Source organism: Vanrija pseudolonga, chromosome 1 (assembly GCF_020906515.1).
Source record: "Vanrija pseudolonga chromosome 1, complete sequence".
Classification (NCBI taxonomy): Eukaryota; Fungi; Basidiomycota; class Tremellomycetes; order Trichosporonales; family Trichosporonaceae; genus Vanrija; species Vanrija pseudolonga.
Window position 1 is genome coordinate 3,564,189 of NC_085849.1, and position 27,049 is coordinate 3,591,237.

Here is a 27,049-nt window from a genome sequence, read left to right on the forward strand (position 1 = left end):
GATGCACACGACGGGCTTTGTAGCTCATCCCTACTTGGTCTTCTTAAGCCTACAAGAAGGGTGTGTCAGCATTGGATGCCACACTCGGCGGCATCAGGCTGTCGACTCACCACTTCTTGATCGATTCCCTGATTCGGTGACGAACTGGAGGCGCCGGCTCGTCGTCCTCCGACTCCGCCTTGCTCCCACTCAGCTCACCCGCCCTCTCGACCTCGTCTTGAGGAGGCGTCCGCGTGGTGTTCGTACCCCACCTCACTGCCTTCTTTCCCGTCTCCTTCGGCGCAGAGCGCAAGTCATCTTCGAGGTCGTCGGGGTGATAGTCGAATTGGGGTGGGGGGGGCGATAAAGCAGCCGCTAAAGTCGCCTGTGTGCATGACGCTGATGTAACGGCAGGTAGCGACAGCCAGGCCCAATGAGTAGGGGTAACAGCTGATCTGCTGCAGGCTCGGGATCGCGTTGAAGCGAGGAATACGTCCTCCCAAGGGCTCTTGCTCAGGCCCGGCGTACCTGAAGGAGAGGATGTTGCGCCTGCCGTCCTTCTGAAGCGGGGAGTCGAGGAGGTCCGTAAGACAGTAGTAGGTTGGACAGACTCCCTTCTGCTTCTTCTCGATTGCATGCCAGAAGAATCGTGGGTCCGCGGCCACAACATCGCCAGGAGGATGGCGGAGTGACACCGGCGTACCGTGCATCTAAACGATTAGTGCTGGGCCCGGTTCCATAGCCCGATCGACTACTTACTCCCCTGGTGACAGCCATCCAACAAAAGTCAAGGATCACGAGGTCTTGGTGGATAGCAGTGGAGAGGGTCCCCGCCCAGGTGCTCCGAAAGACACGGACCAGTGCTTGGTGAATCGTGTGGATACGAGGCTCGATCCAACACTGGACGAGGCCGGGTGTGTGGACCACCAAGCCGAGCCACAGGGTCTCGAAAAGCAGAATGAGGATCGAGTCCACATGCTCTTCAAACTCTTCTCCATGAAGATGTTCCTTCAAGGTTTGCTGCAAGGTCAGCCGTGTGAGGACGTTCAAATACGCACGAGAATACGGCCAACGAGGCTCGAGGCCAAGTCAAAACCAAGGACGACCTGAGTACGGCCCTCACGAGCTGACTTCGTATAGCAGGCACGCTCGATCATCTGTGGCGTGTGAGCGCGGCCCCAGCCGTCTCGCGAATTACTCATACCTGGAACGCCTTCTCCTTGTACATCTTTATCTCGTCGTCGCTGTGGGCCTCGATGTACGCGTCTAATCGGCGAATCGCAGCCTGTAAGTTGCCATTCGCCTTCTCGGCTTCGGCCTCAGAAGGCGAATCCGACTCCTCGTACCGATGCACCTTAATCTCAGCTGCCACTGCTTCGAAGACGAGGTTCACATTGTCGGTGGAGAAGTCTTCTGCCGTTAATGTCAGAGGGGAGGATGGCGACATGGCGTCACTTCAGAATAGTTCACTCACCTGAGCTAAACGCTGGCTGCGCGTCCTTGTTGAAAGTCAGACAGGCGTTGCGCAGTCGGTACATCTGCGCGTTGGTGATCCGAACGGCGGTGATGATAGGACTAAGCTTCTCCTTGAGGGTCTTGTTGTTGAACTGTGCGGTGTTAACAGGGTCGGGGAGAGACTAGGAAGGGCGGCTATAGGGGAGCACATACAGTAATCGCACGCTTCAGAAGGAGGTACCTCTTGTACCGAATCTCCTGATTATCAGCAATGCACGCTCGACAATGAGTCACTTACTGAGGCTTCCCGCATTTGCTCGCTCCAGTCACCCCCCAGGTTCCAAGTCTGCCGAGTCTTCTCATCGACTGCAGCCAGGGGCATCTGGTTAAGCCATGCGAAATCACTGTCGGCAGCGTCGCGGAGGTCGCCGTTGAACGAGATGAATCTGATGCACGCATCATCGTCGGGGTGCGCACAATGGTCCTTGACGAGCAGATCACTCAATGGGTGAGGATCGGTAAATCTCTGATGCTGCGGAGCACTGACGATGTCGCTCGGCCCATCAAGGGCGTCACCGTGGTCAATATCAAGCATCGGGGGAGGGAGGTCCTCGTCACTCTCGTCGTCGAGCATCTGGGCTTTGACGGGGACAGGGAGCGTCCTGATGGAGTACTCGAAAGTGCCGGACGGGGACCTGAACTCGAGGAGCTTGGACCCATCCATCAATTGATCTGGTTCGTCGTCTACTGGAACTGCTGTTAGCCTCCTTCACAGTTGTCCACTGCGGTCTCCAAGACGCGTACCAGGGCGAGTTTGGGGAGGTGCCATTGTGTCTTTGTTGATGTCTGTCGGTGGAGAGGTGTAGGGAGAGAGGTGTGAAGTGTAAGAGAAGGAAGGGTGGAGAGGGAGAGAGAGGAAGAGAAAGAGTGAGTGGCGATTTGGGTTAGGTGACGACGAACTTTAGTGGTGCAGGACGGTGGGAAAGACGACGAGGGGCGCACACCAAGAATAAGCGATCAAAACATTTCTCCCTCTCCCTCCCCTCGGGCCCAGACCACCGTTGGCGTAGCAGCCTTCCAAACGCATCGTCTAGGAGACTCATTGCCGACCAAGGCATGAGAGACGGCCTACCCCAAGCGACAGGCGACGCCGAGCGATTGAGCCAGGCGAGTGGCGACTCCGCCACAATCGCATTGCCGCTCCCCTCCACCTAGGTAGGGCTGACGCTGACGCTTGTGTTGCGTTGGTACGCAGGTGGGGCACTTCCTACCACTCCTCACTCCTGCATCTGCCCCAAGCTGCACATATCCACAGGTGCATACACATGACTAGACTATAGGCACTTGCCACGCTGTGTAAAAGGGCTGCTCTTTTTCGGGTTTACTGGTTTTGGTTATGTTTTTGAGCTGCAGCCGTCAGAGACGATGACGAGGCAGGCTCACAGGTTTGGCTGTTTTGGTTATGTTTTTGGGTTTACTGTGAAAGACGGGATACGCTATGTACATGCTTGGCGACTCGTTACTTCTCGGCCTTCGTGTACTCACATTGCAGTCAGCGATGGATCCCCTCCGCCACGCTGACTGTGCGACTCACTGGCGGGAGCCATCTGTTTGTAGCTTCTCTCGTGCAGCGGGGTCACTAGTGCTTCTGTCGCTTGCGGCGAAAGGTGACTGCGGCTTGGAAGCGTGCCCACCGGCTTGCCTTGGCATGAACGGTTGACTTCGGCTGCTCGCGGTCCGGCTTGGTAACAGCGAGATCACCGGTGCCGACGGGGTGGGCCGCATGGAGGTCGAGTTGAGTGCTGGCCTCCGACGACGAGTGGGCCTGTGGGCTCAGCATCAGTACCGCCTCACGCGCGATGCCTGGTAGTCCTCCTACAGTTGCCTGCTCGGGCTGCTCCTCCGCATCGGCGACCTCACTGCCCTCTTTGAGCTCAAGGTCGTCGTCGTTCTTGTGGTCGATGTTGTTGGTGCTGTCGTTGTCGTTACCATCGCCGCCGTCGTCACCTCCCTCGTTGATGTCGGCGTCGGCGTCGGTGGCGTCGTTGGCGTCCTCCGAGTCACCCTCGTAACGCTCGATAAGGGCACGGGGGAAGATTTCTCCGTAGGACTATGGCAGCGTCCTGATGTAGTACTTGACGGGACCGGAGGGGGTGTCGTCCTCGCACAGAATCCTCATGGATCCGTCCGCAAGGAGCTCGGGCTCGTCCCCCACTGCTAGGTGAATGAGCTGCAACCACAGTCATGGGGGTGGTATGCAAAGGAACTTACGATCGCGGGTGCGAGTACGACCTGACATGATGCCTGATTCCGTTCTGGTGGGCGAGGTGTGGCGAGTGAGATGGGTGCGTGCAAGAGAGAGGTGAGTGAGGGTGTGAGGGGGTAAGGGTGTGAAGGGGTGAGGGGGTGAGGGGTGTGTGGGAGGCTGAAGGTGAGAGAGAAAGAAGTGGGTGTTTGAGAAACTGAGCAGTGCTGAGTGGCAAACCCGCAGACGAGGGGACCAACCATCTTGTGGCTACAGCCAAACGGCCACCCAGAGCAGGCCGCGTCACCAGGTGCGCCCTTCTCAACGCCCATTGTCAAGGAAGACTCGGGAGGCGGTACTTCAGACTGCTCCAGGCCCCAATCGAAGGGGAACGGGGCGACGAGGCGTTGGTGGTGACGGAACGCACGGTCAGGCGACACCGTCGCTGGACAAGCCAGAGGCGAAGAGAAGAGGTGGAAGAGGTCTCTTCGTCAGGATCGCAGGCGAGCCCAAGCTCCTCTGTGCACCCGGCGGCGATCCTCCACCCAGCCCAGGGCGATGGCTTGTCTAATGCTGCTACCCCCCGCCTGTTCAGCACGACCAGCGCTAGTTGCATATGAATGGAGATCGGAGCAGGACTGACTACCAGAGCCAGCTCTGCAATGACGACACCGCAGCGCGTGCACCACCTACGAGATCATCGTCTGCCTCTGGCGGGCCAACAGCTCGTCGTACTCTTTCCTACCACGCAGAAGACTTGCAATTCGGAGCTCGAGGCAGAGGCGGGCGACCTTGGGGTACGAGGGGCCCCTGGCGCTTCCGTCGGCGGCCGTCACCAACATGCGCTCGTTCTGCTGTCAGCATGCGCCAGTAGGGGTACTTACCCAGAGGCCGATACCAAGCATCTCTACGTGGAGCACGTCAATGACGAGCTCGGGTGGAAGATTGATGCTGGGCGACGCTACCCCCCTAAGCTTGTCCTCGATGTACCTCTCGCTCAGGAACGCGATGATTGTCTCCACCACGGCGCACATGTGCGTGTTGTCCCGGAGCTTCTTCAGCGTCGGCTGCTGCATCAGCGGTGGTGGCTGGCCGTCGTTGGCGGCCTTGTACTCCTCGACTGAGGGTTAGCGGCCTTGTGTGGGGGGTAGACTCACGCCAGTCCTCGCGGAAGTGGACGGCGAGTACCTCTTGCATGGCGGGATTCGATGGGTCCAGGTCCAAGGTCACCATGGCTGTGAGGTGAGGTAAGAGGAGTATGAGGGGTGCTTGAGGCCTCTGTGTTGCCTTGTACATGCTTCAGGCAACTGTCCTCGTCCTCGAGGTATGAACGCAGTCACACTCGGCGACAAGGATCTGCGCGCCGTTGCATTGTCTTGTCAGACAACTGCTCGACTCTTTGGTGCGAAAACACGCGCGTCTGATCCATGACGTCATGCCTTTGGCCATTGACTTGATCTCGCACGACCTCGGCACTCTCCCCTTTATGTCCTCCTCCATTGCTCTTGTCTCCCCATCCTCTCGTCCTCTTCTCCTCCCGTCACATCACTCACGGCAAGCACACTGACATGGTGACCAACCCCCCCCCCCCCCCCCGCGGCTCGCAGATAACCTCACACCCGGCGCCGAGCTATTCACAATCTCCGCCGAGACACCTTGACACGATGACCACCAGAGCCTGGGCACAGCCCGTGCCTGTCGTCCCCGGCCACTTCCTCCACTAGTCACCTCTCGCCACAGCTACAGATACAACCAGCCTCTGCACTGATCACTAGCTCACGCAACAACACACACACTGTCAACAACACAACGACATGCCACTAGTCGACAACCGCATCCCTGGCTACAATGTCTCCCCCGGTTGGTACCTCCATTCTATCGACAGGAAGTTCCCCATCGCATTCTACGACTGGCATATGAACCTTGCCACCGTTCGCGAGCGAGCACTGTACTGGTTTATCAACGAGGCGACGGATGAGGAGGACTGGGAAGCCAAGCTCCACCCGACCAACACACTCCGAGCAAAGATGGCCAAAGCACTGGGCAGAGGAGCGGACGCGCGCTGGGACGGCACCACGGTCGCTCGGTGGCGAGAGCGAGTGGCTCAGGGGATAACGGACGACCTCAAGTTCCTCAAGCACGGGTTCTCAGACGCCATGTTCGACCACTGCCTCCGCGAGTTGAAGTTCAAGGCCGAGGAGTATCAGCGGTCTGGCATCGTGGCCGTGTTTGACGGCGCCGGCGTAGTTTTCAAGTCCGACCGTGCAGTTTCTCCTACGCTGCACGCGCGCCTTCTTGACTCCATTAAGCCATTTGCAAACATTCCCGAGGAAGACAAGGACTGGCATCCCGGTAGCCGTGGCACTGTGAGCCCTCACAACTTGCATTTCCTAACAGCACTCCCAGGTCCACGTCCTCGTCAACCCCTCACTCTGGCCCCTGGTCTACGGCAAAACACGCATCGTCGCTGATCAGGAACTTGACGTCAACAACTGTCTTGCGTTCTATGGCTTAGGCAACCACACGGCCGAGGTTTCAGACCGTGGCAAGCGCACGGAGTTTTCGCGCGAGTTCCAATGGCTTCCAGCTGTTGTCGATGTTGCCACTGGCAAAGCACGAATCGTGTCATACATCAACAACCTCCACCCTGTTGAACACCGTGACCTGTACGGTGTGGTTGAAGAGCTCATCGATGCGGCACTGCCCATGTGGTCAGCAGTCTATTCAAGGGTCATACGTTGGGAGCAGAACTGGGAATCCAATGCCTCCTCCAAACGTGACAACTACAATAGGCGCATAATGGCACTTGGTAATCGCATTAGAGCAACCGACGGTCGCCTCAAGTGTATGAACCCTGCGTACTGCAACCAACAAGGATGGTGTAGCCCTGATGTCGAGGACGCCTGGTCTCAACCACCGCGGGACAAGTGTGATTCAACTTCAACCTATGACCCGTCGGCAGAGTTGCCTCAACAGCCTCGACCTAGCCACCGTGTGACGCACGCTGAGCCATCTGGTCGAGAGGGCTTCGGGAGGACAAACTACGCCAACCGCAGTGGAACGACACAATGGTTCAAGCCGTACACGGACACCTCTCGTCTCCAAGTCATCGTCCAGTTAGCCAACATCGAGCTCACCCCTGAGAATCCAGAGTACCATGGCGGTGATTGGCATGTCGAAGGGCTACTCAATGAGCGGATCTGTGCCACAGCTCTGTACTACTACGACAGCGACAACGTAACGCCAAGCCGGCTTTCGTTCAGCTCCTCGAACCCCTGGCAGACACTTGGGTCGTACGAAGATACAGCCTACAAGACGATCTACGGTTCAGACGGAATCCTCATAGACCTCGGCAGCGTGCTGACACGTGAGGGCCGTCTCCTCGTCTTTCCCAACGTCTTCCTACACAAGGTTGAGCCGTTCACGCTGCTTGACAAGACACGACCAGGCCATCGTAAACTGGTGGCACTCTTCCTAGTCGACCCAGCCATGCCTATCCTCTCAACTGCCAACGTACTACCTCAGCAAAAGCACTGGAGTCCTGTTTCTGGTGCCCTCCGTCCGCGACTGCCGCAAGAGCTGGTCGACGAGATTGAAAGTCACTTTGATGGGCCTTTCGACCGCGCCGAAGCCCTCAGACTTCGGGATGACCTCATCGCAGAGCGCAGAATCGAGGGATGGGCACGGTTTCCCAATTCCAAGATGTCAGCTGGGCGGATTGTGCGCGTCAGCTGACAACCGGTCTGCACCAGTGCGGCCCGGGGCAGTACATAAGAAGGAGGAGGCAGAAAATGCCGGATATGCCCCGAAATCGTTGTCACCGAGGAAGTGTGTCCCCATCATGGAGCGCCCCATCGAAAACATCACTGCCAGACTATTCATGCTCTCCAAAGGTACACAAATGTGTCCCAAGTTTACTCCACAAGCCAACTCGTCTGATCCCGCTAACCACCGCCTCCAAACCGTGAAGCTATGCCCTGCTTAAGCCGCGCACTCAAGGCTGGAGAGCCAGACACCGACGTAGGGGCCGAGGTGGACAGCCACGTCGAGGTACTGAGCAAAGTTGGCCACGGCGCCTACGATGCCGAGACCATCCTGGCACGACTGGTTCTCCTGACCGGGGCAGGCACGGTACTGGCTGCCGCCAGGTGTGACGATCCAGATCTCGTTGGACGACTGCTGGAAGCCCCAGTCGGCGGGAGGGAGCTGGGGGACGACGTCGTTGTTGTTGACCATGTGCTGGGCGCGGTTTCCGAGCTACGAGCACGGACGTCAGAGCGAGCTCAACCAGGCTGACCAAACTCACCGTCGAGTCAACGTAGTTGGCCCACGCCTGGTTTCCAACACGGGGCGAGGCAAAGAGGCGAGCCGTCACGGTCGCGCGCGAGCCGAGCAGCTTCTGAAGGTAGGTGGCGACGAGGTGGCCCTGAGCGCCGCCAAGCGAGTGGCCGACAACGAGGACCTGGTTGGTGCCGCTGTTGACGGCGTTCTGCACCGCGGGGGCAATGCCACCCGCCATGCGGGTGAAGGCGCCGTAGAATCCCTCGTGAACCTGAACACCGCTAGCCGAAGGGAAGTACTTGGAGTCGACGTTGGTGAGGGGGAAGTCGATGTCGACGCCGACGGAGGACACCGAGGCGGGGTTAGTGCCGGCGATCGAGACAATGACATGGGAACCGTTGGTTCCGACGTAGTCTGCGCGAGCAGTGTCAGTTGGGAGTGCGGAGGCTCGTGACGCCGCTCACAGTATGGGTTGTAACCATTGTCGCCGCCAGTCGCGAGGACGTTGAGCTGGCCCGTTGAGTCACAGTGAGTGCCGCAGCTCCAAGACCAGATAGTGCCGGGGTCGCAGTACACGGCGCTGGGGTCAGCGTGTCGACTCGGCTAACTCACGCAGCATAGTGGGCCAGCGGCTTCCAGGCAGCCACGACGTCGGCGCTGAGCGTCCAGGCGCCGCCGCGCTCCTCGATGGGAGCGGCGGTAGCACGCTCGACCGGTGCAGCGGTCGCAAGGCCAGCAGCAGCAGCGAGGGCGAGGAAGGTGGTGCGGAGCATGTTGCGCTGGGAGAGGTGCGTCGAGGGAGGAGAGCGTGCTTTGTTGACGACTTTGGACAGCCCAGCAGCCCGACTTTATACCCCTGGAGTCTCCACTCGACCCCACCTAGCTACCCCTTGGAGTCTCCGGATCTGTGGGCCACCCGATCCGGTCTGTCTCAGTCTCACAACCTATTCTCGTCCCAGCAGCGCGAGAGCAAGCGAGGGGGAGGAGGCCAAGATGCCAACCGGCCGAGGAAGACAAGGTCAGAAGCGGAGTGTGTAAGCACATTGGCATTCGCAGAGGAATCGCGGCTTTCCGGACGACGTCGACGAGGATGCGAGCAGAGGGTGTGGCCAGCGACAAAAGCAAGAGGTGACAACCCACCTGCAATTGGACCTCAGTGCGAGCGACAGAGGCGATTGAAACCGGGCGTACCCACCGGTGGTGGGCAGGTGCCAGGGCGAAACGCAGGGGTTCTGGCCTGCGCGCTCCGCTAAATCTGGAACTGGAAAGTGGCTGTGGTCAGCTGGTCGGTCGCGAGCGCGTGCGCAAGCGCACGCGCGCTCACCACCAATAGCGAGCACGCCGCTCGCCTCGCCGCACGACTAGCGCAGCCACCGGCCGTCGTCGTACCCGGGGACCCCGAGTCAACAGGACACATCCACCACCAGCAGCACAGCGCGTCCTCCTCGCTAGGCGAGGCGAGGCGAGGGGAGGGACGTGCGACGACGCGCGCGCGCGCACCTGCGCGCCGAGCTCGGACCGTCGTCGCCTGGTCGCGTGAGCGCGTGCCGGATGACGTACTCTACGCGCTCTACGCTTGTCTTCGCCGCGGGCGGCCAAGCCATCACTGGCTTCCTTCCTTCTGCGAGGAGAAGACTGTCCTCGTCAACCAACGTGACTACATCCACAGTCTTCTCCACATTCCCCCGATCGAGCCAACAACGCGCTCCGAGATCTTCGGAGCCAGCGACGCCGCGACGTATTTTCGTCGGCAGGGGCTTGGCACCCACCGCTGCTGTGAGTGAAACGCGCCGCTCCTGCGCTCCGCAGTGGCGGTGGCGTCGCAGGAGCATTTGCAGGAGCAAGCACGCTCGTTCGAGCACGCTAAACCTTGTCTCGAGGCTCCACAGACGCCGATAGCGAGCCCGAATGTGCGTGCCGGGCATCCCGAGTCGGTCGTGATCCCCGTGCATCCGCACAGATGGATTACCGCGTCCTCTCCATGTGGTCCACCATCGCATCTCGCCGGCGGCCGCTTGATCGCGCTCGCTGACACTGCTGCAGCGCAGCCGGATATCCCCACGAAACGCAGAAACGCACCTCCTCACCGCCCCGATCCCGATGCTCGCACTCATTCTCCCCACAACCGCCGGCTTACTCACCCCCTCCCTCGACGGCCAGGCTCGCCCGTCGCTTCACCTCGCGGTGGCACGTTTGCTCAACGCGGTCAGTCGCCGGCGTCGCAAACCCGAACGTTTGTGTCCGACCAGCCACCGCGCGCAGCAAGCCGCCCGCTAGCGAGCCATGGTCGGTCGGCTGGCGCCGACTAGCCGGCTCGTGGGCTATTACTGGCACGGGGACCGGCTTGGCTCCACCAAACAGCCCAGCGCACCCAGCACCCAGCTGGCCGCCGGCGCCTGCAGGCCGCACGAGGCATCGATCGTGGCCGTGGTCACGAGTGGCACGTTCGCCTGCTGCGCAGCGCCGACAGTGGCGATGGGGCCGCCGTCGTCGTCGCCTGGATGAAACGTGTCTGTCTGAGCGCCGTGGGGGTATATAAGCCGTGCTGAACAGCGGGCTGTCAGAGCACCAACTGATCTGATCTCGCCTGACATGAAGCTCGTTGCTACCGGCACTGCCTTCCTCGCCTCGCTCTCGCTCGCCCTCGCGGCCCCGGCACCCGTGGAGCTCGCCGAGCGCAGCTCGGTCGGCGTCAGCCCCGCCGTCGTCAACACCTGGGCCCCGCTGGCTCAGTACGCAACGTAAGCCGGCGGTCGGTCCGTGCGTGGCTGACACCAGCGCGGCGTACTGTGGCGGCGATGTCTGGTCGTGGACTTGTGGCGGTCCCTGCAACTCGGTCGCCCGTCCCACTGTCCTCGCGCAGGGAGGAGATGCCAAGGCCACCCCGTACTGTGGGTAGCCTGCGCGAGAGCATGCGCTCACACCCAGTCTACGTCGCCAACAACGGCTCGCACATCATCGTGTCCATCTCGGGCACCAACACGCGCTCGATCCTGTCGCTCGCCGACGACCTCGAGTTCACCTTCACCACCCCGTCGTCGAGCTACTTCCCCAACGCTGCCGGCGTCTCGGTCCACCACGGCTTCTACAACACGTTCACCCGCGTCGCCGGCACCGTCGGCCCTGTCGTTCAGAACGCCGTCAACAACGGCGCCACCCAGGTCATTGTCACCGGTCACTCGCTCGGCTCGGCGGTCGGCCACCTCACGGCGACCTACCTCCAGCGCCTCCTGGGCAGCAGCGCCACGGTCTACGCCAGGCTCTTCGCATCGCCCAGGGTCGGCAACCAGGCGTGGGCCGACTATGTCGACGCGACGGTAAGTGCTGCTGGGGCGGCGGGGACCGGCCGCTGACCTCGCTCCAGCTCGGTAGCCGCGCTCAGCACATGATCAACTACAACGACCTGATCCCGACCCTCCCGCCGCGCTCGTTTGGCTTCCGCCAGTCGAGCAACGAGGTCTGGATCTCAAACGCCGCCGGCACCTCGTATGTCGCTTGCCCTGGCCAGGAGAACACGGTGAGCAGGGGTTACAGGAGTGTCTGTAGATGCGTAGCTGACTCTTGCAGTCTTGCCAGGACAGCATGGGCCTCACTGCCGACATTGCCAAGTTTATCGAGTACCTCGACTTTGGCGCCCACTCGGGCCCATACGCTGGTGTCAAGTGAGTGCAGCGTGTTCAGTGAGAGTAGCGTAGCTGACGCCTTGTAGGGTGACGAGTGCTGCTTGCGCCTAGGTGGCTCTGGTTAGAAAAGAACAAGGGCGAGGGCTGATCCTCGAGTAATTAATTATAGGCTAGCAGGTATAGCAGATGACACACTCCGTGATCGCGGAGGTCGGGAAAGACGGCGATCAAGCCAGTCTTAGATTGCGCTAATCAAGGCAATGTGTGGTAAAGTGCGGCGACGATGCTCTTTTTTGCAGCTGGAGGTCCGCCGCGTCTCTGTCCGAGCCAGCTCGAGCCTCTGTCTGTGCATTCGTCGAGCGAGGTCATGATGTCTGGAAGGTAGGGTCAAGGATTCGTTGTCGGCTCTGGCCGAAGAACGCCTTGTGGGCGCCCTACATTCGGTATCATGCAAACACGCGGTCCACGCGACGGGGAGAGCCGAGGATCCGAGGAAGGGAGCAGTGCAGCAGCAGCATGACGCATGACTTTGACTCTGGCTGGGTTGCGCCGTGCCTAATAGCCAGCTAGCCAGCCAACCCCCACCGTCTCGAATTGCATCCACCGCCTAACACCACTCCATCTCCAACAAACCCCCATCTCGTCGTCTAACCGACCCCCTTCTTGGCCACTCGTACTCCTCCTTCTTGTGTCTAGACTCTCACCTACACGCACGCACGCAGCACAACTCGTGCAACACACCCTAGACGCCGTTAGATCAGCACATCGTCCCTTGCACTCAACACAGACCTACGCCCCCATCGCATCCCATCACACACCCGCACAATGACCACACCCCCCAAGGGCCCAGGTGGCCTCGGCGCCCCGCCAGGTGCCCCCTCGCAGCCTCGCAACGTATCGACTGCGACCGTCCGCCCCGGCGTGCAGCAGACGGGCTCGTCGTCGTCGGCCGCTGCGGCCCCGGCGCCCAGCTCGTTTGTCAACACGCCACCGGTGCCGCAGATCCCCATCAGACCACCACGTGCCTCGTTCTCTTCCACGTCGAGACGCCCCTCGATGGCGGCGGGAGCAGCCGCCGAGGGAGGTGATAGCAACGGCCTCGGAACACGCACCGCCGTCTCCGCCCGTAGCACCTCAAGCGCACTTACTGCCTCCCGCGGCCCGACCCCCAACCCTGCCACCACGGGTGACGACGACAATCCGTTCGACGAGAGCGAGGCCGGCGCCTCGACACCCGCTGCTGGCGAGTCTGCATTCTCCAACATCAACGAGGTGCCCGACGAGGAGAAGGCGCGCGTCCTCCGTCGTCACCTCATGACGGCCGACGAGCGTGGATCCAAGTCGAGTACCCCCGCCCGCCGCGTTAGCCCCGCGGGCTCGCCTGGTGGGGGGAGCATCGCTCCATCTGACCCACCGGGGGAAAGCTCCGTCTCGGCCTATGGTAGCACGTCAAGGCGCGACGACGATGCGTTCCCCATCCCGTATGACGCACCTGGCATGGACGTCACGTAGGTTGCCTGCTTGCCTCTGTGCCGAGCTCACCGCCTCAGCCACGACCTTTACAAGTGGCAGAATGACCACCGTCCCCGCCCTGGTCGCTCGGCGTCGTTCTCACACGCTGACCGCAGCGACATTGTTGACCCGACCATGCAGCATATCAAGGAACCGGGAGGATTCCGCCGCAACTTCGTGTCTGCCCGCGCCGCCGAACGGGGAGACGAGGCGCCCCCAATGGTCCGCAACGTCATCGACTTCCTCTACCTGTACGGCCACTTTGCTGGTGAAGACCTCGATGAGGACGAGGATTTGGAAGACGAGGATGAAGAAGCGGCTGCTGAGCAAGCCGCCGCCGAGGAGGGTCGCAGGCGCCTGGGCTCCTCTCGCGGCGGCTCCCCTGGTCCTGGCACGCGCGCCGCCAACGAACGGTCGCCTTTGCTCAAGAGGTCGCTTAGCCATGGAAGGCAGAAGCGCCAGAAGAGCACGCCGGGTCAGGGTACTGCTACTGTCACGCAGGCGTGGCTGATGGTGAGTCTAGCACTGGTATGTGGACTAACTTGGCGCAGCTGCTCAAGGGATTCGTCGGTACAGGCATCCTCTTCATGGCCAAGGCCTTTTACAATGGAGGTTGGTTCCTCGTTCGCTCCCTCCATCTAACCCCTCAGGCATGGTCTTCTCAACAGTTGTTCTCCTCGCCATTGCAGCCATCTCTCTGTGGTCGTTCCTTCTCCTCGTCGACACCTACCTCAAGGTCCCAATGTCGTTTGGTGATATGGGTGGTCACCTGTACGGCAAGTACATGCGCATCAGCATCCTCACCTCCATTGCCGTGTCTCAAATCGGATTCGTTGCAGGTCAGCTCCCATTCAAAGTCAAGCCAGAGCCTTCTAACGCAAACTCAGCCTACACCATCTTTGTCGCTGAGAACCTTCAAGCGTTCGTGCTCGCTGTCACTGACTGCAAGACATTCATCTCCACGCGAGACTTGATCTTTGCTCAGCTACTCCTCTTCCTCCCTCTCTCCATGATCCGCAACCTTGCAAAGCTGTCGTTTACAGCTCTGGTGGCAGACGCTTTCATCCTGCTCGGCCGTAAGTCCCCAACTCGTGGCTCGCTGCTAACATCCAGTTCTCTACATTGGCGGCACGGAAATCTCAGTCATAGCCAAGAATGGCCTTCCTCCACCCGATGTCGCTGCCTTCAACCCCAAGGACTTTCCCTTGCTCATCGGCACCGCCGTGTTTGCTTTCGAGGGTATTGGCCTGTAGGTAGCCCTGTGACGAGGCAATAGCATGCCGCTGACGCCCCCAACACAGTGTCATTCCCATTGCAGAGTCCATGAAGGAGCCCAAGAAGATTCACGGCGCGTTAACCGGCGTCATGATCATTGTGGCTACACTCTTCACGACCTTTGGTGTCCTGGGTTACGCGGCGTATGGCAGCAAGGTTCAAACAGTTGTCATCGTCAATCTGCCACAGGAGGAGCACTTTGTGCAAGGCGTGCAGTTCCTCTGTGAGTAGTTCTGTGCCAACGTCCGTACGTCTGCTGACATGTCAAGATTCTCTCGCAATCCTTCTATCCATCCCCCTACAGCTGTTCCCTGCCGTCCGTATCATGGAGACTGGGCTCTTCTCTCGGAGCGGCAAGCACAACCCAAAGGTCAAGTGGCAGAAGAACATTTTCCGCGCTGGGACTGTCATCTTCTGCTCCCTCTTGTCATGGGCGGGGTCGTCTGAGCTGGACAAGTTTGTGTCCCTCATCGGCGCTTTCGCTTGGTACGTTTGTCGCGTGCAGAACTCAGAGTGGACACTGACTCTACGGTAGCATTCCCCTCTGCTTCATTTACCCTCCCATGCTTCACCTCAGGGGATGTGCCACCACTCGTCGACAGAAGCTACTCGACTGTCTCCTCATCGCCTTTGGGTTCATTGTTGGCGTCTACACCACCATCCAAACTCTCCGCAGTCTTTTCGCTCCAGGTGGTGGTGAAGCTCCCAGGCTTGGTAAGTGTGAAGTGCCGAACGTAGGATGAGCATTGTGAATGGGCCGGTGTAGTGTAGTGGCCTCTGCGACGTCCATGAACCCGACAGGGCCATTCAGACTTGCTGTATATCGACGTTACAGGGAGACGTGGTTCTGTGTCCGACGCTCAGTGCATGTGCGAGCGGGTGTAGTACCAAACATGGAATAGCATGACGACGTAGATTGGCATCATGCAGACCGTCGGGGGCGCAAACGTTACACTGCTGGGGCTACCCCTGCGTTTTGTCTCGAACAATAGGAGTACTTATCTGAGGTCCGAGCGCAAGTCACTGGAGGACGGCTTGGGTGGCATTGTTCTACCTGTGCATCATATCCTCACCTTCGCATTCTCTCTATACCAGACTCCATATCAACTCGCTTCCAACCAGTTCGGCCTCACACTCCTCTATCTGACAGCCAGTCCTCTATCTGACAGCCAGAATGGTGCCCATCTTCTCTACACTCCAGCCATCGGAAGTCTTCAGCCCCACACTGCTGTCGCAGCTTCCACGCTCGAAACACAAGCGAGTTGTCGACAGTGTGCTACACGAGGTCGACGAATTGCGGAATAGCTGTCTTCAACTATTCTTCTCGGACACGCGTCACAACACGCCGTCTGAGTCAAATGACCAGCTCACCATCCGCGAGTACGAATCTCTGTACGATCAAGAGCTTCGGAAGTTCGTGGAAGGAATCGAATTGCACCTGATGGAGGACCTCGCGTCGCGCCGCTCGTCTAAGAGAGGCTCAAACTTCGATCGTGTACGTGCCTATAAAGACATTGCTGCGTACTGACGGCCGGTCAGACTACTACGGGAGTCTTGGAGGCAGCCTACGCTCGCGCATCGACTCTCACGCACTCGGAGTGCAAGATCGTCGCACGCGCATCTGGTCTGACTCATCAACAGGTGCGTGAGGACGTTTCGAGGGCACAGCTAATAGCACACAGGTTCGCACTTGGGTAGGTTCTACCGCAGTGCAACCTTAGGAAGCTCACCGAGATGCAGTTCCAGAACAAGAGGAGTAGAGAGAAGAAGCGAACCCGTACACGCTCCAAACGACCCGCCCAACAAGCTACTATCGCTCACTCGCACGTCACTCCGGACCTTCAGCGCTACCTTCCTGCCGCAACAGTCGCGCCAGATCTTGGAGATCAAGATGACACGGTCTGTCCGTCCACTGCGCCTCCCATTCAAGGTTAGAACCTGCAGCCCAGGAACTACTGAGCTGATGCCCAGCCAGTAAGCCCCGGGTCAAGGACGTCTCGGCCGCTGCGTCGGATTGCAACGATACCGTTGGCTCGATGAAGGGCGACGTTGCAGCCTGTGACGCCCTCGGCGCCATGTCCGATTGGCTGAACGAGGCTATCTTTGGCTCCGATGCGCAATACCATACAGTACCAGACGGCCAAGTAACGAAGTCTGTGACGCCGACAGAGGAACCATCTGAGGGCTCACCGAATCCTTTGGCCTCTGACACCGAGGCAATTGGCGACCTAGCCTACTGGGTGAGTTGCTGGTATCAAGTGAAGCGTATCTGAGCCAACACCCTTCTGCTCAGCATGTAGAGCCGACAGTTATAACGGAGCTTTCAACCATCTTGCCTCTCCCGCTATCTGGCGAAGACGAGGCTTTCATGGGCCTCGTCGATTGGGGCTGTGAAAGCCGGTTGACGAACGAGCGGTTTCCAGCAATGCACCTGTGATTCAGTATGCAGCCCGCGTTTGCCGTTCTTCGAGATCAATACCCGTCCCAGCACGTCAGCATTTAGATGAGGGACGAAGGGAATGCATAGCCTCGTCTGATGGCCGAGAGTTTTTACTCCTCGTCGTCGGCCTCGTCCTGGTCAACCTTGAAGTACCTAAGCGAGTAGGTGTCCTTGGAGGTGGCAACAACACTGCAGGGTCAGCCAGTCTGTCTTGAAACCATCACACAACGCCTACCGAAGGAAGTTCTCGAAAGAGTTCTTCTTCAGGTGCTTCTTCGTAAGGTACTAGTACGCGTTAGCTATGAGTCCTCGCTTGCTTGATGTAGAGCCCCACCTTGAGGTAACGCTTCGAGAAGGGAATCTGCGAAGTGAGGACGAGCTTGTTGCCTAGGTCTGTCAGCCGTCGTTCCAGAGTCCTAGCTGCACTACTTACCCTCCTTGGTGAGCTGGATCGCGTCACCGAGCTGGCCAGCCTTGCCCTCGACCTTAATGCGGTCGTGGAGGAACTTCTCGAAAGCGGCCGGGTCAAAGACGTTGTCGTTGGCCGGGACCGAGTAGTCCACGTAGAACTTGTGCTGGGGCTTGCCCGCAGTCTTGGCAGCAGAGGAGGTGGCCTTGGGCTGTATCGTAAAGGCGGGGGGAACGGCGTGGCAAGGGGTAGGCCGTCCTGTCAGAGCATGCCCACTATCCCAGCGGGCCTTGACGTACCATGGTGTCTACAGGTGATGTCTGCAAAACAATGGATGAACAGAAAGAAGAATAACAAGCTCCCAGAAGATGACAGGAGGCACCGTCGGCGATAAATTTTGTCGGAGATACCACCATGTGAGCGGATTATGTAATTGCAGATTATGTAATGACACGCGACGTTGACGTCATGTGCTTCGGCCTTCTCCGCGTCCACAGTGGCCGCACTGGTTGTTGTCAAGGGATCTCAGCTGCCCTTCGCGGTCATTGACGGTACTCTGCAGAAGGCGCAGTTTGACGATGTTCTGCATCACAGTGAAAGGACAACCCAGGTTGCTGTCACATCTCCTAGCCAATGGCACGGTCGCCACAATCATTGGTTGCGCTCGACGTCACCCACCCGTTAGGCCGTCGTCAGTGACAGACAGTTGATAAATGGAACTCGTCTTGATGATACTGAGAGCTAAGTAGCAGGGTCCCGTGCCATTGCGGCTGCAGTCTTGTGCTCCCCGGTTGTAAACACCGTCGATAGCCATACCACCTCGAACAGCAAGAATGCAGCGGCCTGCCCTGCCAACTTGATTTCAAGTTCAGTTGTTCGAGGGTGAGGGGGCGCAATGTTTACGCGCATGGTGGTCCCGGCAGAGTTGGGAGGGGCGAAGTTGGCCCGTGAGGATTGGCGTTGTGTGCATCCCAAACACTCACTCCAAGCCGTGCAACACAGCCCACTGACAAACACACAACTACTGCCCCTCGATCATTCGTAACACTGTCAACATCCTTGCAGTTTGGAAGCAACTTGCTATTCTACCAACCCAGCTGTTCCACCAACCTCCCCTTCTCGGCTCGAGCGCCACATCGATTACAGCAACATACTCCACCCGTCGCATCGCAGCACAGCTCTGTCGCCAGCCCCTCCCACAATCAGCCGCGTTCGATGTCACGTAGAGACAGTAGTGGCCGTCGTCGTTCAAAGGCGGTCACTCCGAATAGATCAAGTCACGGCGAGACACATGCCCGGACGGTGCCCCCCACAGCGCCGCCGAGGTCAATGGCAGACCTGCATGGCCTAGAGTCGCTTCTGGAGGCGCCGGAGGGCTCTGTGCTGGACGCTGGTGGTCTGCTGATCGTCCACCCTCCTCTCTCCACCTCTTCTCACTCGACTGGTGCGAGTCCAGACACGAGAACACGAAAGTCGGTCGACACCAGCGAACATGAGAAGTACACGTGCAGGTTTTGTCACAAAACCTATGTGGGCAAGAATGCCAGGAGTGTGGCACGCCGGCACCTCCAAGACAAGCATGACATCCCACTTTCGCAACAGACACGCAGATCTCGCTGGGACAAACGTGCGTACCGTGCCACACGATGACAACCTACTGACTGGAATAGCTCGGCGTACCTCGACGAGATCTCAAAATCTTATCAAAAGAATGAAGCGTTCGGAGAGGGATATCGGGACCACTCGGGTGTGAGTTCCAGACTGTCGGCGAGGGGATGCCTGTCACTGACCTGGCACCAGTCAACCGCTCTCATCGACATCTTCCGAGGACCTCCACCACCAAGCCGAGCTCCCGCGACAGCCACTTGTATCCAGTCCAATCGATGGCCGTGACTCATTCGTCTCCGACTCGCCGAAGACGTCGAAGAAGAGGGCTGGCGGCAGGCCTACCCAAGTGGACCGCCAAGGAGTCCGTCGCTCGCCTGTCCATCCTCGAAACAGGGGCCTCGAGAGTGGGAGTGCTGAGCCCTATCACGGCTGGCAATCGGGGGACAACGTGTTCAACGATACAAACACAGCGTCGGTCGTTTTACCTCGTCAACCCGCAACGATCAAGGGCACGGCAAGGTCTCAGTTGACACTGGGGACGACGTCATTCGACGATCCATCACCCAACAGCGGCGGTCAAGGGTCGAGTCGGCGGCTTTTATTTCGTCAAGCTCGCGCCATCCCTTCACCGCTGGTATCTGGTGGGTACGCCACCCAACGCATCCACGGGGCATCTCCACAAGCCGTTCCTAAACCGCAAGTGGTCGGCATGGACCTGGCGGCCTCTCCTACGCCCTCTTCGAGTTCCAGTGAAAGACGCTCCTTGTCTCCGACCAACAGCGAGTTGATTGACAACCCTGTCCGTCAAAGGCCCTCCAAGCGCCACCGCCCACTTCACAGGTCTGGCGAGGATGGCCCGACGCCGAACACTTGGATCCTACCAGCAGGTTTGAATAGTGCCTCCGCTACCCGCTTTTGGCGAACCTCAGAGCCTGGATCGCCTCCCTCGAGTGCACCTGAAAGAGCCCTCGTCCGACACGTTGCGGCATCGAATCTGCCCGGTAACAGTGCCTTTGCAACCACAGACAACCTCTTCTTGTGCTCCCCGAGATACGCACAGGGTCGGAAGCACGAGCGCAACTCCTCCCCGAATGCTCCCCACCTTCTGGGCAATGGAACCCCCAGATCTGAAGGACTCACAGATTGCAGAGCAGTCGCCGAGCGAGCTACGGGGACGGCCATCCCGACGCCAAAGAGGACAAGGGGCTACATTCTGTCCTCGCCGGGCTCTATGGACTATGCAATCTCCCTCGGCCTAGCCCCCTCTCACCCCACACCGGTCACTCCTGGCATGTCTTCCATCATTAGTCACCGCACTCCTGGCGACCAGACAGAACAAAGGTAGTTGGGTTATCATTGGTCCCGAAGTCTCAAGTCGAACAACCACACATAACTGTTTATCAAAATTACCACCGTCAGTGGAGTGTGTTGAATGTACCCATTGGACTCTGTCCCCCTTTAGACCTGCGCGTTGCAACTCATTCATTTATTAGAAGAGTGTCTGCTCTGGAGCCATATCTTACGCTCCAAGGGTTTCCTCGTAATAGTCAATCTGTTTGCCGAATGTGCTCTGTGCCTTTATCGTCGCTGACCTTGCAGCGCGCAGAAGTGAAAGTGGGCCACAAGCTAAGGTCAGCATCCATGTCTCATCGTCCTATTCACCTGTCACGTTATGAGAACCTGCTGTGTGAATAAACTCTTGTTCCATCAGAGCGCCGAGGTCTGCTCGCCCTTGGTGCCAGTACATGAGGGATCGTAGAGTTGGGGAGAGGCCGCTGTGATTTGGGGCAACGGCGGATGATCCGAAATGTCTTCCCGACTTGAGTTCCGCGAGAAGGCCGGTTCCCTCTGCAGGGCCGTTAACCATCACCGGAATGCTGATACTGCTGGAATCATGTCGCGATTGAGTGACGAAAATATCGAGGCGGACTTCCGTCTTGCTTTCACTCGCAAGGCTTGCGACCTTGTTCAGAAGTGGGGTGACCCAGAGCACATCTGTTCGACGCCGTACGTGCCACACCAGCCGTACCCTCCTTGGCCCTTCGGTACCATGTTGTCGGTTTACCAGGTCGTGAAGGTGAGACAGGCAGAATGTGACACCAGTACCGCCTGCAGATGGTAAAGATTCGCTCAGAATGCGCGGCGCGCACCAACTCACCAGCTACAAGCAACACAGAGTCCCAGTGTCGCAGCGAGTGAACCGCTCCGTACGGGCCTTCAATGTAAACGGGGATCCGAGTCTCCACAATATCCGACATCGAGTCACGCAGTAGCTTGGTCGCGCCTTCATGGACCTTGATGATGAATACCGCATTGTCGTTTCTGCCATCGGGAACGTTTGCAAAGGAGAATGGGTGGGATTCGTGCAAAGACTGAGTGATCGTTGGCATGGACAAGAAACTGAATGGGTCAGTACCCTCTGCCTTGGATCTGAACTCACGCATGCTGTCCTGCTGACCAGTGTATGTTGTGCCTGCGGACGGTGAGGCGAAGCACGTTCCACTCCAGCAGCTCGACGGTGCAGTTGCCGCTTGTCCCCAGGGCCGAAGTGCGACCGGTGCCGGATTGCCGGTTCGCTCCGTAAAGCCTGGCGAGCCGGATCAGACGGTCCACAACCCAAAGGCCTAGAGCGGGCTTCTGGATTAGCTGACGCGTTGACCCATGACACTTACCCAGACCCAATACATCAATCTCTTCCAGTGGAAGATTGCCCCGATGAGAAATAGTCTGTGGTGGCATGAGACTTCATGCACAAAGTTGGTCTCTCTCACAATGTGAACACTATGTGCGTGACGATGAAGAATTCCCAGGCCACGCGGCGGATGAGTCGAAAGCTGGTTGTCCAGAGCATAGTAAACGCGAAGAGAGCGATGAGGCCCTGTGTCTGCGTCAGAACAAGGATGTAGGAAGCAGCCGAGGACTCACGGAAATGATGTAGCCTCGAGAAAAATGACCCTTCTCCCATACTCTGGGCGTCCATCCAATTGCATGAATCCAGCTGCAGAGGAGACAAGCCCTCGATGCGGCACGGTGAAGGAAGTTGAGCTTTTGATACGTGATGCCCGTGAGGAGTGTGACGGGGTTGTTCTTCGCAACCAACAATATTATCAGAGGAAGCTGGCTGAATGCCTGAAGAGTGAGCGGCCGCATGCGCTCGAATGCCTCACCATGACTCCCATCTGATTGGCGAGGTTTCCTTGGCCGCCAACCCCTAAAAGCAAGTAAGCGAGGGGAAGCTCACTTCACTCACATCTCGACTTGTTGATAGAGAAAAAGAAGAGGAGGGCACAATAGACCAGCGTGCACAGCCCATCGGCGATTGTGTCTGGCCCATACAACCACTTGGGAAATGAACCAAGAAACAACCAGGTCTGTGCCGACCGCTGGAATCGCCGCCATCGCGGAGGAGCCACTGCGATGACAGGCTCCAGTTGCCCCATGCGCCTCCGTTTGAACGAGGCGACCAGGTGACGTGCAGACAAAGCGAGAAGGGCGACGAGGGTAATAGCACACATGTATCGACTGGCATACCAGTGATACTTTCTGGGCTTCGTTATTGGCAGGCCATGGACCGTGTGCACCGAACTCGAGCCGTTGGAAGACATGTTGAAACGGCTTTGATGTGTGGTGGGGTTTCAAGAAACTAATTTCTCGAGGCGAGACACATGATGTAGTCGGGGAGGAGCTGGTTCGAGGTGGGCCCAACCATGCTCAGGACCCTAGGGGCGTGTCGCCGCTGGTGTTACAGTTACTGATGGCCAAGGCTGCGAAGGCCGGAACAACGTGAGCGTGTGGGTGTTGGCAAAAGGTTTCGGCCGATCCTACGCAGCTTATCTGATAATTCTGGAAGTCACGTGCGGCAGTCAACAGGGTACTGGGTTCTGACTGTGTCTTGGTGGACGCCGTGGAACCCTGACCGACCAGGCCCGATATTGGCCGAGGTGCACGTAGACAAGTCCTACCCCATCGCCAAGATTGTGCAAGTGCTACTGCAGACTGCGCACGGCGCGAGCGGGTGGGAAGGTTCGCGGGCATGTGGGTGGTGGTGAGAGGCCATACAGGTATGCAGTCAGTATGTGGCTTCTCGTTTCGGCCAAGTGTTGCATCCTGATCGGAATCAAAATGGACAAGAAGATGGCGTCGAGGTGGAGAAAAGTTTGACTACGCAACAACTTCTACACAATGACAGTCGACTACTCCTCCAAAGTCTACTGGGAGGACAGACTTTCCAGAGAGTCGGCGGCCGATGGCTTCGAATGGCTCGTTCCGTCTGACGTCCTCATCCCCGTCGTTCACGCGGCACTACCGGATGCACGTGGAACCCGGCCGCTCAATCTGCTCCACTTTGGCTGCGGTACTTCGTCACTCGGGATTGATGTCCAGCACCATCTCGGCGGTGGCGTTCGGGTTGTGGACTCGGATTATGCCAGTTCGGCTCTGCGAGACACGCAGCTCGACCAGGTACCACTGATGGAGATGGACATGCTCTCGCTTCCATCTCTTCTCAAGCATATGCCCCCCGACGGTTGGGATGTCCTACTTGACAAGTCAACCGCCGATGCAATCTCTTGTGGACCAGCAATCCCGGCCACCGACACCGCCTTGGATCGCCGAGTGGACGCCATTGAACATCTGTGCCACAACGCGGCCCGTGTCACACGAGTGGGCGGTCGTTGGATCTGTGCGTCCTACTCGTCCTCTCGATTCGACTTTCTGAGGTCGTCCCCGGAACGACCAGACCGACCGACTACGTACGGATGGCGCATAATCGACAAGGTAGCCCTCGTCCGCCATGCAACCAAAACGTCCGCCGACCAGCAAGTCGTCTACCACCCGGAAACAGGCATATGGGCATGGGTGTTGGAGAGAGAGTAATGATACATCTTTATGGCGCTGATGAATGCCATGACAGCAACTGTCGGGGCCATCATAGTAGACTGCCAACGTACAACGACAGCAGTGTCTTGTTATGAAGGCCGAGCGCCAGCTGCTGGCCATCGTTCCGCCAAGCCATTGCGGTCTACAAAGTCAGCCCATGCGATGTACTGACCAAGTAAGAACTCACCATCATCGGTTTGTCGCGCGCCGATTGCCTATCTGGTTCCTCCTCTATTTCGCACTCCTTCAGAACATCACCAGTCTACGCAAGTCAGTACCTGCCATCGACATCAGAGGTCTCTGGCCTTGCACCCACCTCGACATCCCATACCACCAGCTTCCCATTCCATCCACCACCAGCAACAACGCCCAGCGGGCGGCCGAACCCTAGGGGGGAGAAGGCAATGGAGCCGGTGCCCGACTCCAATCCGGCGAGCACTTGCAAGCATTCGCCGGACACGGCGTCGAACAGCTTGACAGTAGAGTCCTGACCGCCACTGTGATGTCAACATGATTGCCCACAGACAGTTCTCCCGACTCACGCTGCAACAATCATCCTCCCGTCCCGGCTAGCAGGGGACCACTCGAGCGTGCTCATCCTCTTGTTTTCCGTGCCCCCACTAACGACTGCCAAGCGATTGATACAGTACTCTGACCCGGGCGCAACGACGAGAAAGTCGTCGTCACTCTCTCGGTCTTTTGGCTGCTTGCTGGGTGATAGTGACCGGCTGACGGTCCCGCGATCTGCCGGGTAGTGAGGCAGTTTCCATACCATGATGGTTCCATCGTCGGACACAGACGCGAGGAGTCGGGCGCGTTCGGTCCCTCCAGATTGCGGTGGCGACCACTTGACCCTTGTAACGTCATCTGTATGGCCTTTCAGAGTGAAACGAGGTCGCCGATCGTTCGCACGGAAGATGAAGATATGGTGGTCGTTGCCGCCAGAGGCAAAGACGTCGTCGTCGAGCCAATCGACGTCGTTCACCTCTTTCGAGTGCGCCTCAAAGCTAAGCTGCTTCGGAGACTTCAAATCAAAATCGAGGACGAACAGACAGACGGTGAAATCATCCTTCGCCGCAAGAAGCGAGTTGCCAGACGGATTGAACTTGAGGGAATTGATGGTTCCTCTGCCATACGTCAATATGCCTTGAAGCTGGCCAGAAGGAGTGAACAGTCGACCGACACCATCCGACGCTGTGCAGTGTCAATGTCAACGTAACCACTCCCGATAATACCTGTAGCGAAGACAGTTCCATCTGGATGCCAGCCCAACGCAGTTACAGCCTTCTTCCCACTGTCAATAGACTTGTGGCTGATAGAAACGGGCTTCTTGCTGAGCTGCAGGGCGTGACCTGATGAAGCCTCTGTTTCGAAGAAGTCCCAGAGCTTCGCGCTCCCGTCGCTGCTTCCAGTTACCAGCGAGTCCTTATCTTTTGGGTTCCATGCGAGGCAAGTCACCTGTAACGTTAGTTTTCAGGTCGGCCATCTGTGTCCTCACTGCATCTCGATGCTCCATCCAGCAGCCGCCTCCAGACTCGGTGGCTGGGAACCCTCTAATGGACTTGACAGGGGCCGCCTTCGAACTAGAATTTTGGCTTTTCGAGCGCGACGAAGGCGCCCTTGGACGAGTCGTCGTGTCCGGGGTCTTGTCGTCATCTTCACGTTGACGTTTGACGGCGGGGCCGCTATCGCTATCGCGGGGGAGTGAGGTCTCCTGGTTGGGCACTGATCGCACAGGGGCGCTCTCCTGTTCTTCGCCAACCGAGTCGTCTCTGTTGATGTCGTTTGGCACCGGAGGTGGCGACTCCGCTATGCCCTTGCGCTTTCCCTTGCCGATGGCAAGCGGAGATGAGCCCTGGGATTCAACGGGGAGAGTCTGTCGATCCACGTCGCCTGAAGTAGCGACCTTGGCAGATACTGTCGGCTGAGGGAACGCCTCCGGTCGTTTGGAAGGCGGCGGTGAGGTTGCGGTATCAATGCCGTCCGCCGCTTCCTCTGCAGAACAAGTATGGGGTATCAGCAGATGGAAGGGAGACCGACATGCGAGCGATCCATTTTCCTGCCACGTCAGTAGTGAATGGAATCCTTCATCAAGCCTCTACACTAACCAGATCACCAGCCGCATGCCTCTCGATTTCTTCCCATCGTAGGGCCTTCCAAAGCTTGCGAATCAGTTCTCCCCGTGGAATCTTGCCAGCAGAGGAGCCAAACGCATCACTGGTTGGAGTTGCGGGTTTGGTTGTCCCATTTGTTCGCGTAGATGAATCCTTGCGTGCAGATGATGTCGGGTACGACGGATTGAATGTCTGAAACAGGGATGTGGATGGAAGTGCAGACTCTGATAGGAGGGTGAAGGCGGTGTGGGTGAAGTTGGATTCCAGCAGATACTAGGAGGCAAGGTGAGCGATGCCACGGAACGAGCTGGACCTACAAGGTAGATGAGGATGTTGACTTCCTCACTACAGAGCTTGATTCGACTCGAGCCACCATCATCCACCTGGGAAATGGCTGCCGAGGAAGACTGCATCGTGAACGAAGGCACAACGCGTGCCAAATGGAAGCGAGTTGACTTGTTGATCGAGCACGTCGCGAGCAGGCGCCAAGTGACTCGACGTACTGGCGTAGCCGATCAGGCTGGCGCGCGAGTGGGGAGGGACGAGGATATGGGAGGGAGCGATGCGTGTAGGCGACAGTGATGATGGCGGTAGTGGTGGTCGTGGAGGGTGGGAGGATGACGTTGATGCGGATGATGGTGGACGGCGAGGAGGATTAATGATGGTCGTGTTGACGAGAGAGACTTGAAGGTTGCCGGGGCGGTGGGTGGCAACCACATCCAGGTGCCACTCTCCTGTTTCCCCTTATTTCCGCCATGTGGAAAGTGATTACGTAAAATTAGAAAGATAAGAACGCCGTTGAGCACTGGAGCGCGGGGCAGCCGGCGTGGGCTGGAGACCGAGCCAGAAACATGTACAGTATGCATTCATGGTGAGCATGGACATGCCCGTTGCATGAATGTTTTTCGCATTGTGACACCCACGGTTTGGGGTCCAAAAGGCAAGCAAGGATGTCTGTCGTTGGGGGTGGGTGACCAGGTGTGCGCCTGGGCGGCATGGAAGGGCCTCTGCGTGCCGTGCCGATGGCAGGGGGGCCAGGGCGGGGCGCGTCTGGCTGGGCAACGGCAGGCGGCCAAGCGGGGCACACTGACTAAAACAAAACTTGGGCCGCGCTGGCGGGCGCGTGCCAGCTGGGCGGTCTCGTTAGCGGCCAGCCAGCCAGCGAGCCGGGGGCGAGTGCGGTGTGTCCCACCCACCCCACCCCACCCAGCGCCTGACCCACCTTCCGTC

The 27,049-nt window shown here is 58.5% G+C and overlaps 10 protein-coding genes across 16 annotated transcripts; 4 read left to right on the forward strand and 6 right to left on the reverse strand.

Annotated features, from left to right (window-relative positions):
* Nucleotides 1-1,177: 1,177 nt before the first annotated feature.
* LOC62_01G001338 (uncharacterized protein) lies at nucleotides 1,178-2,263 on the reverse strand (the record flags this gene model as incomplete). The annotated part of the gene is made up of 4 exons (XM_062767819.1): nucleotides 1,178-1,392; nucleotides 1,454-1,586; nucleotides 1,733-2,181; nucleotides 2,239-2,263. The coding sequence occupies 4 exons, from the start codon at nucleotides 2,261-2,263 to the stop codon at nucleotides 1,178-1,180; spliced, it is 822 nt and encodes a 273-aa protein (XP_062623803.1).
* Nucleotides 2,264-3,073: 810 nt separating this feature from the next.
* Nucleotides 3,074-3,733, reverse strand: LOC62_01G001339 (uncharacterized protein; the record flags this gene model as incomplete). Its single annotated transcript, XM_062767820.1, has 2 exons — nucleotides 3,074-3,534; nucleotides 3,706-3,733. 2 exons carry the CDS (start codon nucleotides 3,731-3,733, stop codon nucleotides 3,074-3,076), a joined length of 489 nt encoding a protein of 162 aa, XP_062623804.1.
* A 635-nt stretch (nucleotides 3,734-4,368) lies between these two features.
* On the reverse strand, nucleotides 4,369-4,912 carry LOC62_01G001340 (uncharacterized protein; the record flags this gene model as incomplete). Its single annotated transcript, XM_062767821.1, has 3 exons — nucleotides 4,369-4,530; nucleotides 4,564-4,799; nucleotides 4,837-4,912. The coding sequence occupies 3 exons, from the start codon at nucleotides 4,910-4,912 to the stop codon at nucleotides 4,369-4,371; spliced, it is 474 nt and encodes a 157-aa protein (XP_062623805.1).
* A 393-nt stretch (nucleotides 4,913-5,305) lies between these two features.
* Nucleotides 5,306-11,776, forward strand: LIP_2 (the record flags this gene model as incomplete). Of its 6 annotated transcripts, none has more annotated exons than XM_062767822.1 (10): nucleotides 5,306-6,045; nucleotides 6,086-8,488; nucleotides 8,577-8,748; nucleotides 8,794-9,736; nucleotides 10,004-10,701; nucleotides 10,739-10,851; nucleotides 10,889-11,277; nucleotides 11,325-11,477; nucleotides 11,528-11,622; nucleotides 11,670-11,776. In XM_062767822.1, the coding sequence occupies 2 exons, from the start codon at nucleotides 5,494-5,496 to the stop codon at nucleotides 7,412-7,414; spliced, it is 1,881 nt and encodes a 626-aa protein (XP_062623806.1). The 6 variants fall into 6 exon arrangements, with proteins under 6 accessions (XP_062623806.1, XP_062623812.1, XP_062623811.1 ...); XM_062767823.1 differs by having other exon boundaries at nucleotides 11,695-11,731; XM_062767824.1 differs by lacking the exons at nucleotides 10,739-10,851; nucleotides 10,889-11,277; nucleotides 11,325-11,477; nucleotides 11,528-11,622; nucleotides 11,670-11,776 and having other exon boundaries at nucleotides 10,004-10,165; nucleotides 10,223-10,237.
* Nucleotides 7,661-8,733, reverse strand: LIP_3 (Lipase; the record flags this gene model as incomplete). Its single annotated transcript, XM_062767828.1, has 4 exons — nucleotides 7,661-7,936; nucleotides 7,986-8,374; nucleotides 8,425-8,540; nucleotides 8,573-8,733. The coding sequence occupies 4 exons, from the start codon at nucleotides 8,731-8,733 to the stop codon at nucleotides 7,661-7,663; spliced, it is 942 nt and encodes a 313-aa protein (XP_062623809.1).
* Nucleotides 11,777-12,185: 409 nt separating the features above from the next.
* On the forward strand, nucleotides 12,186-15,311 carry avt3_1 (Vacuolar amino acid transporter 3). Of its 2 annotated transcripts, XM_062767829.1 has the most exons (9): nucleotides 12,186-13,091; nucleotides 13,134-13,608; nucleotides 13,647-13,707; nucleotides 13,746-13,934; nucleotides 13,983-14,171; nucleotides 14,209-14,344; nucleotides 14,397-14,593; nucleotides 14,640-14,856; nucleotides 14,906-15,311. In XM_062767829.1, the coding sequence occupies exons 1-9, from the start codon at nucleotides 12,409-12,411 to the stop codon at nucleotides 15,111-15,113; spliced, it is 2,355 nt and encodes a 784-aa protein (XP_062623814.1). In that variant the 5' UTR covers nucleotides 12,186-12,408; the 3' UTR covers nucleotides 15,114-15,311. The 2 variants fall into 2 exon arrangements, with proteins under 2 accessions (XP_062623814.1, XP_062623813.1); XM_062767830.1 differs by having other exon boundaries at nucleotides 13,746-14,171.
* Nucleotides 15,312-15,436: 125 nt separating this feature from the next.
* LOC62_01G001344 (uncharacterized protein) lies at nucleotides 15,437-16,685 on the forward strand (the record flags this gene model as incomplete). Its single annotated transcript, XM_062767831.1, has 5 exons — nucleotides 15,437-15,865; nucleotides 15,910-16,011; nucleotides 16,111-16,300; nucleotides 16,342-16,610; nucleotides 16,680-16,685. The coding sequence occupies exons 1-5, from the start codon at nucleotides 15,545-15,547 to the stop codon at nucleotides 16,683-16,685; spliced, it is 888 nt and encodes a 295-aa protein (XP_062623815.1). The 5' UTR covers nucleotides 15,437-15,544.
* Nucleotides 16,686-16,868: 183 nt separating this feature from the next.
* On the reverse strand, nucleotides 16,869-22,611 carry rpl22 (60S ribosomal protein L22 1). The gene is made up of 12 exons (XM_062767832.1): nucleotides 22,078-22,611; nucleotides 21,995-22,038; nucleotides 21,753-21,956; nucleotides 21,599-21,705; nucleotides 21,500-21,554; nucleotides 21,268-21,464; nucleotides 20,986-21,227; nucleotides 20,497-20,936; nucleotides 17,244-17,430; nucleotides 17,145-17,197; nucleotides 17,046-17,095; nucleotides 16,869-16,999 (listed from the first exon to the last, which is right to left on the reverse strand). The coding sequence occupies exons 1-12, from the start codon at nucleotides 22,430-22,432 to the stop codon at nucleotides 16,921-16,923; spliced, it is 2,013 nt and encodes a 670-aa protein (XP_062623816.1). The 5' UTR covers nucleotides 22,433-22,611; the 3' UTR covers nucleotides 16,869-16,920.
* Nucleotides 22,612-23,009: 398 nt separating this feature from the next.
* Nucleotides 23,010-23,702, forward strand: EEF1AKMT4_1 (EEF1A lysine methyltransferase 4; the record flags this gene model as incomplete). Its single annotated transcript, XM_062767833.1, has 1 exon — nucleotides 23,010-23,702. The coding sequence occupies one exon, from the start codon at nucleotides 23,010-23,012 to the stop codon at nucleotides 23,700-23,702; it is 693 nt and encodes a 230-aa protein (XP_062623817.1).
* tbl1xr1-b (F-box-like/WD repeat-containing protein TBL1XR1-B) lies at nucleotides 23,686-26,509 on the reverse strand. Its single transcript, XM_062767834.1, has 8 exons — nucleotides 26,137-26,509; nucleotides 25,814-26,092; nucleotides 25,204-25,764; nucleotides 24,941-25,163; nucleotides 24,248-24,899; nucleotides 24,022-24,202; nucleotides 23,893-23,967; nucleotides 23,686-23,847 (listed from the first exon to the last, which is right to left on the reverse strand). Exons 1-8 carry the CDS (start codon nucleotides 26,230-26,232, stop codon nucleotides 23,755-23,757), a joined length of 2,160 nt encoding a protein of 719 aa, XP_062623818.1. The 5' UTR covers nucleotides 26,233-26,509; the 3' UTR covers nucleotides 23,686-23,754.
* Nucleotides 26,510-27,049: the final 540 nt, after the last annotated feature.

What these genes read in the sequence shown, in the direction of transcription:
- avt3_1 (XM_062767830.1), top strand. Translation starts at nt 12,409, where the DNA reads ATGACCACACCCCCCAAGGGCCCAGGTGGCCTCGGCGCCCCGCCAGGT. An exon ending in TCACGCAGGCGTGGCTGATG is followed by an intron (nt 13,609 to 13,646) that starts GTGAGTCTAGCA and finishes AACTTGGCGCAG; the next exon opens with CTGCTCAAGGGATTCGTCGG. An exon ending in CGCTTTCATCCTGCTCGGCC is followed by an intron (nt 14,172 to 14,208) that starts GTAAGTCCCCAA and finishes GCTAACATCCAG; the next exon opens with TTCTCTACATTGGCGGCACG.
- rpl22 (XM_062767832.1), bottom strand. Translation starts at nt 22,432, where the DNA reads ATGTCTTCCAACGGCTCGAGTTCGGTGCACACGGTCCATGGCCTGCCA. An exon ending in ACGCACATAGTGTTCACATT is followed by an intron (nt 21,555 to 21,598) that starts GTGAGAGAGACC and finishes ATGCCACCACAG; the next exon opens with ACTATTTCTCATCGGGGCAA. An exon ending in TGGTCAGCAGGACAGCATGC is followed by an intron (nt 21,228 to 21,267) that starts GTGAGTTCAGAT and finishes TGACCCATTCAG; the next exon opens with TTTCTTGTCCATGCCAACGA.
- tbl1xr1-b (XM_062767834.1), bottom strand. Translation starts at nt 26,232, where the DNA reads ATGCAGTCTTCCTCGGCAGCCATTTCCCAGGTGGATGATGGTGGCTCG. An exon ending in GGATGGAGCATCGAGATGCA is followed by an intron (nt 25,164 to 25,203) that starts GTGAGGACACAG and finishes CTAACGTTACAG; the next exon opens with GTGACTTGCCTCGCATGGAA. An exon ending in TGGTGGTATGGGATGTCGAG is followed by an intron (nt 23,968 to 24,021) that starts GTGGGTGCAAGG and finishes TGACTTGCGTAG; the next exon opens with ACTGGTGATGTTCTGAAGGA.